At 59.1% G+C, this 11598-nt stretch overlaps 1 protein-coding gene across 1 annotated transcript; it reads right to left on the bottom strand.

The window, feature by feature from the left end:
- Positions 1-4596: 4596 nt before the first annotated feature.
- On the bottom strand, positions 4597-10178 carry IRX1 (iroquois homeobox 1). Its single transcript, XM_031666078.1, has 4 exons — positions 9628-10178; positions 5744-6779; positions 5321-5393; positions 4597-5020 (listed from the first exon to the last, which is right to left on the bottom strand). Exons 1-4 carry the CDS (start codon positions 9901-9903, stop codon positions 4963-4965), a joined length of 1443 nt encoding a protein of 480 aa, XP_031521938.1. The 5' UTR covers positions 9904-10178; the 3' UTR covers positions 4597-4962.
- Positions 10179-11598: the final 1420 nt, after the last annotated feature.

The following is an 11598-nucleotide window of genomic DNA, read 5'->3' as shown; positions in this document are numbered from 1 at the left end:
AAAAAAAAAAAAAACATTTCCCTGGGCCCCTCAAAATACCCGGGGCCCCCAGGCCCAGGGCTCACAGTGCTGAAGTCACCGGGCCGGGACCGCCTTGGCATCTGATCCTGTCCACGCTCGCCCTAAGAGGTCCATTTTCAGACGTCATTCTGGGACGAGGGAAGGGGCCCAGCCGCCAGTCGCCGGGTACAAAAGGCGGCCAGCGGTCCCCGCGGGATGACCTTGGCAGGCCTCTCAGCTCAGGAGTCATAATTGGAGCCGCTGGCTTGGTGGGGAGCGCTGGAGAAGACCTGGAAAGCTGGCCTCTCCCTGGAGCCGCCCCTATTGCTCCGGGGCTGTCCCTGCGCTGGGGTGGGCGGCCAAGGCACAGAAAACATCTCGGAGTGGGCAAGGCGGCTGGGTGCCCTGAGTGGGGTGTGCTTCTTCCACACATCCACGCATCCCCATGCTCGCTGGCTCAAGGGATGCCTAAAGGTAGGCGGGCTTTTTAATTCCCCCGGAATGCACCCCCTCCACTGTTTGTTCTGCCCTGTCTCCTGGCCCCCAACTTGGACTTATGGCCCCAGGGCCACCCCACATTCCCTCCCCACCTGGTGCGACATGCTGACTTGGGGGCCAGTGAGATGGCAGGGCCCTCTGTGGGGACAGAGAAGTCACCAGGCACTGGGAGCACACTCAGTGTCCGGCTCCCCAAAGCCTCCCTTGCCTTTCCGGAGGGCTCAGAGCCTGGCTGACTCCTGTGGCAGTGCTGGGTCCTGCAGTGTGGCCCGTGTTGCAGAGGCGGTGGCCACTGACCACAGGAGGTTCCTCTGGCCTTGCAAGTTCTTTCTGCAAGGAAACCACGAAGCTCCGTTCCTCGGTGGGGCCAATGCTCCCCCAGCCTTGCAGATGACCCTCCCTAGGCTCTGCTACCTTCCCTTTTTTTCCACCTCCAACTTGCAGTCCCCACCAACAAACAAGGCCCTGTCGTTTTGAGAAGGGCATTCAGTGGTCCAGTCATCCCAAGTCGAAGTTCACAAACCCCATCTCCATTTGGATCCCCCAACCCCACCCTAGACCCTGCCTCTGTGAGAAGAGGCGACCAGTGACCCACTGGCATCATGGTTGGGGAGGCGGGGGAGGTGGAATTAGGATTCCCCTCTCAGGCGAGAGGTTCAAAAGCAGAGAGGACAGGGCCTGCCTGAACCCTCCACGTTGAAAGGCCAAAGGCCAGTGCCTGTCCCAGGTACCCATGGGTGCTACAGCCCACCCTGTTCTCTCTCCTTTCTGCCTCCCTCCCTCACTCCAGCTTCCTTGCTCCCTGGCAGAGTCCCATCTACAAGGACGACTGAAACTTTATAGGGCATGATTCATCGGTGGCGCACCCCTTGGAGCCGAGGCGCGTATTACATTAATCAGTGTCAGACCACTAAAACCGAGATATGAATATGAATTCTCCATATTGCAGGCGAGATAAATGTGCTGGTGAATGTAATTGATCGGAGGACAGTGGGCAGGATGGTGGCAGCAGGGAGATTTCAGAGACTCCAGCTCAACCTTTGTGCTGGGGGGCTGCCAAGGCTGTAACACAGAATGCAGGAGCCCCGGACCAGATCTGTGTCTTGTTCCCCCACACACACACAACCTCCAGAAAAAGCCCAATATAACCAGAAAAGGGAACCTGGAACAGAAATAGGACACCCATTTCTGATGACGAGGGGAACCCTATGTCTGGAAATTAGTCTTGTGGACAATCTCCCCTTAGTCTGTTCAGGGACTGTCTCCTCCCTGCTGGCCAGAGAGCAGCTGCCACCTCTGAAACCGTCCTGGGCACTGCTGAGGTAGGGAAGCCCCCTTTCCTCAGGCAGAAAGCTCCTCCAGAACTAACAGCGCTTTGTTTTCAGAAGCAAAGGATATTTGTGGATTTTCTATGTCCACTCCAGATTTTTCAGGAGCTGAAGCACCAGGCACGTGGGGTGCTTCCATGGGACCCTGCACACCTAGATGGCTCCCATGGCTGGAAAGATGTAAACATATAGTGCACAAAGGACAAAAATGCCTTCAATGCTCCATTACAAATTCATTTCTAACTTTTCACTGGAGAAAAATAATTCCGAGGCTGGCGATCTGGTTTCCTTGTATGGAAAACCTAGCTCTCAGGAAGGTGCACAGACCATTCATGGACTCTAGGCCACTGCGGCTCAGTAGCCAGGACTCCCAAGGATGAGCATGTGCTGGCCGAGCTACCTCAGCAGCAGTTCCTGTGGGGGAAAGAGGGGGGTCCCAAATGTCTTGCATTGAAAAAAAAATTAGGAAAGGGTGGAAATAGGGGTGTGCAAAGCAGCAGGTGCCAGTAGAGACCATCCAATTTGATTCAGGTGAATAAAGAGCTGAGCTTGCCCAGGGACAGAGAACTCTGGCCCACCTAAATCCAACCTGCTGTTTCCACCGTCACCCAGAAGGCATCTCACAGCCCATTGGTTGCTTGAGCAGCATGTCTGTGTGGCTGGGAACACAATTCCTCATCAGAGGCGAAGGACACAGCTGGTCAAGCCTCTCTAGAGACACCGTCTGGCTAAGGACACAAGATCCATCTGGGCCCAGCAGTCAGAGTAGGCTCTAGGACCCCATTGCAGAACCTCTGGAATGATGAGCCCAAGGCTCTGATGACCCACGAAGGGCTAGGGCCGAGGGCAGGTGAGAAACACTTCTGTGATTTAGCAAGGAAGGCACTGGACAATAAAAGCACCCCACAAAGAGCCCAGTGCTCACTCCCTCGCTCCAAATGCCAGCAGCCTACCCTGCAGGCCCGACACTCCCCCAAAACACACACAAAGAACCACTGGCTGCAGCCCTGGAACACAAAGCGGTCCCCACCACTACAAATCCAGGCTCGTGCCCGCGGAGCCCCAAGGCCCAGCGCCCCCAGATTTGCGCCACACCCCAGGAGCGAGATCAGCGCTGGTCAAGGCCGAATTCCGCTTTCGGACCATAGAGGGCGCCTGGAGCACGTCCATTCAGACTGCGGAGCTGCTCCCCGGGGCCGGGCCCGAGTCCGTCCGCCCGCGGTCCACTCCGCTCCGGGCCCGCTCCTCCCGGCTGATCCCACCCCTCCCACTCCTTGCTCCCCGACGCGCCCCACGTGTCCTCGGCCCACTTGCCCTACGCGGCGCCCTTCGAGCCTCCTCTTCGCCGCTTTTCCTCCCGCCTCGGGGCAGGGAGAGGACCTTCCCCTCTACAGGGACCAGGAACAGGGTGGAGGGCTGTAGAAGGATGTGGGCGTCGGGGTCCGGTAGGAGCCGTGGACTGGCGCCTCCTAGTCTTCACGCAAGCCTCCCTCTTTCCTGGAACCTCTGAAAAGACCCCAGTGCCCCGACTTTCCCCCTAGCTTCGGCCGTGCACGGAGTCCCCACGCGCGCACTGGCGCCAGCGGGTCTGGAGCTGGCCGGGAAGGGCGGGTCACAGGCTGGGGGTGCGAGCGAAGGATGGTCCCTCTGACCTCGGACTCGGCCCTGTCCCCACTAGACTGCTTTTCCCAGCAGCCCACATCCTCGCTGGCAGTTTTGGAAACGTTTTCTTGCTCAGTTTTCACGCATTCAACACAGAGTCGCCTGCGCCCTGAAGGCCCCTGCGCCTGGTCCGCAGAGCCTCCTGCAAGTGCCGGCTGCCGCGCTTGGCGCCTGTCCCGCTCCGAACCCACTGATGCTGGTGTCCCCGGATCCGCAGCGATGTCCAGGCTCCCAGGCCATTCCCCACCCGCGCGCTCCCGAGGCCAGCCCCGCCGCGAGTGTTTCCCAACGTCGCTGCTCCCAGCTGCCTCCCCACTGCGGCCATCTAGAGGCAGTTTCCTCTGGACTCCCGTGGTGCGCGCATCTGAAGGCAAAGGACGCAGTCCGTGGTGCCCAAGTGTGAAAGGGCTACCCTGGGAAACCAAAGCCCCCTCAACTTTCTCGCTTCCCACTGCAGCCTCAGTCCCTCGTTCACACCTCACACCGCAGAGAACCCCCGCACTGTGGAGTTTTAAAGGGCCTTCCAATTTCTCCCGGTGTTTGATTTAACCAAACCACTAAAACTACATGCAAAACAATACTTCGTACTCCATTATTTTCACACTCAACCCAGAAAACGACCAGGCGCCACGATGTACCGTTGAGACAACTAGTTATAAACTGGTTTCTAATCCGAAATTCTCCTCTGGGGTCGAAAATAAAAAGTATTTTTCCTCCCTTTTTACCGATGTTATAAAATCGTTTTGTAAAACTGCCTAAAATTGAACTTATTTATGTCCTGAGAAAATGATGTCTCAGAGAAATGTTTCTGAAATCAATTGAACTGCCAGCAAGAAACTGCCCTACTGACAATATTTAAAAATTCAACAACAACCACAAACAACCAAGAGATGTTTAAAGCACCTGCCTCTTGGGTGGAAACAGCCTCTAAAAGCCCCCCATGAGAAGCCCCTCTCCCCCAGCCACAGGCCCTTGGGCCCTGCCCGGGGTATCCCCCACTTCTCTCTCTCTCTCCCCGTCTCTCTCTCTCTTTCTGCCACACACACACATACACACACTCACACACACACGCTGGCCAGGCACACAGCAGCAGGAGCGGGGAGGGGGCATCATTTCATTTAGTTTATTAGACAAAAATATATGATTTAGACAAGTTCGTTGACGCGCTATTTACAATCTGAAATCACTCTATATACAGAAAAGGGGGGAAAGAGACACAAGCATGTGGGGGCATTTACCGAACCCGATAATCGCAGCCACCGGAGCCGCCTGCAGAGGCCTCGCCGCCTGGACGCGAGCTCGGGACCGAACAAGCCCCTGTCTGCAGAAAGCGATGGATGGGAGTCCTTGACGTCGTTGTCATATTTGTCCTTTACACCAGTCTGAAATATTTGTCTTAATTCCTCCCACATTCCCTCCCTCCCCAACTCCTCCCCCCTCCCCCCTCCCCGCAAAAGTAAAAGAAGACCCTTAATCAGGCGGACGGGAGGGCTGCTAGGATCCGCGGCGTTCCCTCCTGCGGGGCCAGAGAGCTGCATGGGAAACACAGCGAGACAAGAAGACAGGGGCACTGTGAGTGGGGGACGCAGCGCCGGGCGTCGCCGGCTTCAGCAGCCGAGCCCTGGGGGCGGGGTCGGCAGCCAGCGCGGCTCCCGGCTCGGGAGAAACTCCAGTCTCCTCGGCTCGCCCGGCGCCCAGGGCTGGTGGGGAGCGCTCCTTCAACAAGGACTGCGCGACCCCCACCGCCACCCAGCCAGCTCCGCCCGGGTCCTGACCACTCCTCCTCCCCCTCCCCACCGCCTTCTCCCATAGCAAAAGCAAACAGCACTCACTTGTCGCGTACCGGCTGGAAAGGCGACTTTAACTGCTGTGCCGGCGAATCTGGCCTGGGGACGAGGTCTCTCTCTGCGAGAGATCGGAAGAGGCAAAGTTAGGACGGAGAGACGGGCGGGAGAGGGCCCAGGCCTCCTTCCCACCAACTCCTGCCTGCTGCTCAGGCAGATTCGCCGAGAAACGTAACCCCTCATCCCACCACCACCCCTGAGCAGGCCGCTGGTAGGGCAAAGCCCTCTTTGGAGAGCCCCAGGGCCTTGTCTGGCTTTCTGAATTGAAGCAGGGATTAAGCACAGCCCCAGTGCTCAGAGATCACTGCCTGGTACCCTCCCGGCGCATGCTGCACCCCACGCTACCACACCTAGCCAGGCCTCTGCATTCCTAGCTAGAGTACAGATGGACGCGGCCCCCTGGAGCTGTACCTGGGAGCGTGGGGCTGCTGCGGGCCGAGGCCTTGTCTCCGTTGAGCGTCCCTGGGGCAATGGCGACTGGCGGCTGAGGTGGTGGAGGTGCAGGAAGGTGAGGGCCATGGTGCGCGGCGTGGGGCGCGCCAACGCCCAGGAAGGAGCGCATGTTGAGCAGCGAACCCTGTGCGAGGAATGCGCTGTTGGTCCAGTTGGAGAACTTGCCGATGTGGCAGGTGTACAGTCCGTGGCTGGGCAGGAAGGCGGGGTGTTGCAGCGGCGCGCCGGCGGAGGGCCCGTGCGCGCCGGGGTGGCCCGCAGGCGGCGGCGGGGAAGCCTTGGGCGCACCATCGGGGCTCGTGGCTGTCTCGGCCAGCGACCAGATCTTGGGCTTGCCGTGCGGCGCACCCTGCAGGCCGCCCGCTGCAGCGCCGGGGCTCAGCAGGCGCGTGCTGCCGGGCTCTGGGGCCTCCTTGGCCAGGCCCAAGGGCGAGTCCTGGGGCTTGAGAACGTCGGCTACTGCCAGCGGCGAGCCTTGGTCCCGAGCAAGAGCAGAAGGGGCTGCGGGTGCGTGTGGAGCCTCGGCCTTGTCCTCGTCGTCCTCGTTGCTCTGGTCTCCATCGTGCTCGTCGATCTTGTCGATGTCGATGCTTTCCAGGTCGATCTCCTCGTCGTCCTCGGCCTTCTCCGGGTCGCCCTCGGTGTCGCTGCCGAAGAGAGCTCCATCTTCCTGGTCCTTGCTGCGCGCTCCCCATGTCACCTTGTTCTCCTTCTTGAGGCGCCGGCGCGCGTTGGCGAACCAGGTGGAGACCTGCGTGAGGGTCATCTTGGTGATGATGGCCAGCATGATCTTCTCGCCCTTGGTGGGGTAGGGGTTCTTGCGGTGCTCGTTGAGCCAGGCCTTGAGCGTGCTGGTGCTCTCGCGCGTGGCGTTCTTGGGCCGCCCGGGGTCCCCGTATTGGAACTGGCCGTAGGGGTAATAAGCCGGCGCCGTGTGGGCTGCGAAGGTGGCGGGGTGCACCCCAGGGTTGTCCTTGAGTTCATACTGCGAGCCCTGCAGCCACAGGGTAGAGCCATCGAGGAGAGAGAGGAGGGAAGTGGATAGAGGGAGGGAGAGAGAGAGAAAGAGAGAGATAAGTCTCCAAGATGGGAAAGTGGGAAGCAGCCGCTCCAGTGGGCTCCAGGGCCTCCCGGGCGCTTTCCGGGGCTCTGCTGTGCTGGGAAGATCAGGAAGGCACCCCCAGTTCACTGCTGGGGAGAAGGGGAGCCAGGACCACGAGCTGACTTCAGGAACTGCCCTTTCACCGACCGTTGAGATCTTTTTTGCCATTCTAGAAAAGTTCCAGAAACAGTGCAACCTCCAGACGAGCACAACAGAAGCCGCGGCCCCTGCAAGTTCCCTAGGCGACCCGTGTTCCCGCCACCAACCGCTGGAGAAACCTGCATTTCCAAGTTTATCTTTCACTAGCTAGAGGGTAAAATCTTTCAACTGAGCTGATAAAGCCATTTCTCCAAATGTAAAGGGCCTGGAGCCCAAGCCTCCTCTCTGCGACCCTGAGGGGGCTCAATCAAAATAAACCATCCCGTGTTTTCTACAGGTCTAAATCCGCCAGCAATTTAAAACTAAAGCACAGTCCTCTACCTTCCAAATTAATCTGCATATAATAGTTTACCCAGAGTAAAAGGTCTTTAGTCGTGACAAGTAATTTGAAATTTTAATCCCGGCCATCATTGACAACAATAACAAAAACACTATTTTTTTAAAAAAATACAAAAGGAAGTCTTAGCCTGTAAAATATTAACGCAAGGGCTGGGAGTAACCGGCGGCCAGGAGGGGAACCGGTTCAGTATCCTAGGCCTCTTCTCAGTTACTTCATCTCTTAAGTTTGACTTTGATATGGAGGGAGCAAACACAAACTGTTTGCAGGCATTTAGAGGCCGTGATTTATTTGCAATCAATATTCTTTTTATCATCAGTAGTAAAACACAGCAAGTCAAATTATCCCATCAGGTTTTTTGGTAAATAACATTTTATCTTTCTAACAACCTCATTAGGCCTCATTATTACCATAAATTGCCCAGACAGACATTCAAATACAATTTTATCTGTTGACTTCCAAACATCCAATTATAATGGCTTGGAAACCTAGGCCTAGAATCAGGGTTTGGGTTTGAGTTTACTCTCTAAGAACCAGCGGGAGAGCTGGAGGAAACACACACCTTTTGGGTGGGAATAATTTTTACATATTATCCTTCTAGAGGGGAAAAACAACTTAGAACAGCAAACATCTCCCTTTCCCAGCTCTCCACAAAGGGTGCAGGTCCTCACACTGAAGCTCCCTCCCTCCCTCGCAAACGCAGGCAGGGTTCCCAAATGGCACACAACTGGATTCGCAATTTCTGTAAAAAATGTTCATCCTCTATGTAAAAATAGTCGAGTTGCAATGCTAGCAAAGGGAGCTCCGGACTCTTGAGAAAGTTGTGAAGACCAGAAGATTTCTTGGACTAATTAGTTTGGTGACTGAGGCCGCAGAGAAAAGGTTTCTGCGGCCAGATTTCGTTTTTACCCAGTCGTTGCAAAATGTACTTCGTGCTTTTCTAATTATTTTGGTTGTAATTGTAAAGAAGACATTTCAGCCTCGTCTCCACTGGGAATTCTTTTTGAAAGGACACCTTGTAAATCTCTCAACGCGTTCCGGCCTCCCCGCCGCCTGAACAAAATGGGGGCTGATCTTTTTCGATAGTAAGAGACCTGAAAGGCAGCCGGGCCGCTTTCTTTCGAAACTACAAGAAAAGTTACAGGGAAACCCGCTCTTTGCTTGTGCACACTTGACGGGTATTTACTCCCCGCTTCTCCTTTGGGGAGCGGGGAGATATCGGGGGTGCCTGGAAATTGCTTTATCCCGCGGGCAGCGACCCAGGAGGGGGCTGCCTCCCAGGGCCCCGCGCCCGCAGCACAATTCACCAACCGTCCGAAGTTTAAGCACCGACCTTGCAGTGAGACCAAGGAAAATGGATCATTTGGACCGGCAGACATGCCAACGTCCCTGCGGAGAATTAAGTGTGCAGCCGCCTCCCCCCACATCTAACACCCACTGGGACGGGAGACTAAGAGGGCACCATTTATTTTAAACCAAAGGACACTGTTTTCTTTAATCCTCAATTATGTAACGAAGGAAGAAAAGTGCTTTTCTTTCGGTGCAAATGAAATGAAAACTTTGGCAACTTACAAAAGTAAAATCAAACACCGTTTCAGACACCAAAACATTAGTGCAACTTAATTTTTGTTTAAACTCAAATTCGCACACACGCCATAGAGAGAGCTCTCCATCCCTTGGACCCTATTGTTAACATTATTTTGATTGACTTTACTAGGCTTAAAAGGGGTCTGTCTGGCAAACTCAGATACAACTATCTCGGAGCTGCTAAAGAGGGAGAAAATCAAGTTTTCCAGACTCGGTTCGAAAACTAAAGAGGCCGCGCTAGCGGGACCCGCGGCCAGGAAGACAAGTCCTGCTAAGCTACGCCGGGCCGAGCTGCAGGAACCCCGTGGGCCTGCCCGGGCGCCCTGGCCGAGCCAGGCGAGTTTGCCCCCGACCTCCAGCGCGGGCAGCACTCCCCGGGCCTGCTTCTGCGGCCTCTCTGGACTCTCGCGACCCGCCTCCTGGCCCGGGCCTTCCGCTTTCCCAGGCCGAGATGGCCCAGCCATCACCCGCCCGGCCTCCCCGCCCTCTTGCGTCCCCGGGGGCCGCGGCCTCGGCCGCCTGGAACCTGCCCTCGGACCTTTCTAGTTCCTCGTCCGGACCAGGTCCACCCGTCGTCTCTCCCTCCCGGGCGACCCGCCACCCTTGCCCTGGCACGGGTGAGACAGAGGAGAAGCGGGGGAGGCCGGGCGCACTCACCATCTGCGAGAAGAGGCTGAGATCCGCGGCGTAGGGCAGGAAGGCGCTGTAGTTGGGCGCGCCCGCGTACGGCCCCGCCGCCGCGTACATGCCCAGCACCGAGGTGACCGCAGCCGCGCCCGCCCCGCCGCCCAGCTCCGCGGCCCCGGGTCGACCCGACGAAGCGGCGGCCGCAGCAGCAGCGGCAGCGGCTAGCACCCCCGGGCGTTCGCCGCCGTAGGCGCCGGGCCCCGCGGCGCTCAGGTACTGCGGGTAGCCCAGCTGCGGGAAGGACATGTCCGCCGACTCGGCGACCGCCGCAGCGGGCGAGTATTAAAGGCGCGGAGAGGGAGACGGAGGCCGGCCGGAGGGGGATTGCAGGGGGCTCTGCGAGGGGTCTAGGGAGGAGTTGGCGGCCAGCCGGGCGCGCTCGGGCGGGCCGAGAGATGGGGGCCGGTTGCGGCTCCTCGGCCTGGTGCTCCCAGGCGCCCGGCTCCCGGCTGCGCCCGGATCCGCGATCGCGCGCCGACTGCGGCGGCCGCCCTCCGCTCGGCGGCGGGGCTTTCAGACACAATTTGAAGTTGATGCTTTGATTGGCATCCCCTTGAGCGCAGGCCCCGCCCCTTGCTCCCCTCCCGCCCCCTCCCTGCCTCCCGCCCGCCCTTGCCGGCCGCTCCCGCCCCTCCCGCGAGCACGTGGTGCCCCGCGCCGGCCGGGCCAGCTCCTCCTGCGGTGGGCGCGCGCGTCGGGGCGGCGGGGTGTGGGCCCGGAGGCCGCGGGCTCCTTCCCGACCAGCCCCCGCGGCTGTCTGACAACCTGTCGACACGGGTTTACAGCTGTCTGACACCGGGTTTGCAGTTTCGCGGTCGAGGTGTGTCCCCTTTTTAACAAAAACAATTCGGCGTCTGCTTTTCTACCGTCTGGGCAGCGGGGAAGGGGCCGGCGGCCTAGGCCCGGGTGACAGCGGGCAGGGAGCGGCCTCTCCCCCGAGTCCCGCGCGTCCGGTGCCTCCAGGGAACATCTTTGGCAGAAGTGCACCCGGACACTCTCCGCGAGCCGCTGAACCGGCGTGGCGTGACACCCCCGACTCCAGATGCGGGTTCCCTTGGGCCCCTACTAGGTAGTAACCGATCGTCTGCCAATGACCGGCCTCGCCGCCCTTGGGGAAGTGGGGAGCGGCCGAGCTCTGAGGGCTCTCAATTGTGCAAACTTTGAGCAAGGGCAAACCCCGCGGAGAAGTCGCTAGCTCAGGGGAAGCAGGCGCAGTCCGCGCGGGTTCTCGGAGGGAGGGGTGGGGGAGATGCGAGGGGAGGGGCTTTTTCTTCACCCAGAAAGCCCCCTGGCAGCCGGAAGGAAGCATCCCCCGCGCCCCAGCGAAGGGGGAAGGCGGCGTGGCCTGGATGCCGTGTTTGTCCACCAGGTGTGCAGAGGCAGACGGGAAACGTGTGGAACGCGCGAACCCGAGTCGGCGCCGCCGCCAGACCGGGAACTGAGCGTCCTCTTGGGTCCAACCCCGCGTCCCTCTTCTCCCTGCGTCTCCCCTCTCCATCCTCAGCCTCGCCGGGCGACAGGACGCGGCCAGGCGCGGCGCACTTGAGAGGGGCTCCGTGTCGCCGCGGGCCTGGTGGTGCCGCTCCCGGGAGAAGATGCCAAGTGCACGGGCCTCCTCGCCTTCCTGAGCCTGGGACGGCCCTGGCTGGCCACTTCTGCGCCTCCCGGCTGGAGAGGTACAGACGGTGCCGTGGAACCTGGTACCGGCCCCGGCTCCCGGGGCCACTTTGCGAACCACCTCCTACTTAGAGCCGGGGCCGGGAGTTCACCCCGCTGCCGCTCTCCAGCACACGGGACCCCGCGGGAATTTCAGCAGCGCACTCTGGCGTCTTCCCCGCTTTAGGCCGGGTTGGGGCTATGGGATGAAGGCGGCCATCGGGCCGGAGTCGGCATGCTGTTCTGCTGTTGGGCTGAGCCACCCGTATCCTGGACACCGGCCTG

Source organism: Papio anubis, chromosome 5 (assembly GCF_008728515.1).
Source record: "Papio anubis isolate 15944 chromosome 5, Panubis1.0, whole genome shotgun sequence".
NCBI lineage: Eukaryota > Metazoa > Chordata > Mammalia > Primates > Cercopithecidae > Papio > Papio anubis.
This window is presented reverse-complemented; position numbering and strand designations above follow the sequence as displayed.

Excerpts from the sequence above, each read along its gene's own strand:
- IRX1 (XM_031666078.1), bottom strand. The coding sequence starts at position 9,903 with ATGTCCTTCCCGCAGCTGGGCTACCCGCAGTACCTGAGCGCCGCGGGG. Across the intron at positions 6,780-9,627 it reads TCAGCCTCTTCTCGCAGATG|GGCTCGCAGTATGAACTCAA; the intron begins GTGAGTGCGCCC and ends CTGTGGCTGCAG. Across the intron at positions 5,394-5,743 it reads CAGCAGCCCCACGCTCCCAG|AGAGAGACCTCGTCCCCAGG; the intron begins GTACAGCTCCAG and ends GATCTCTCGCAG.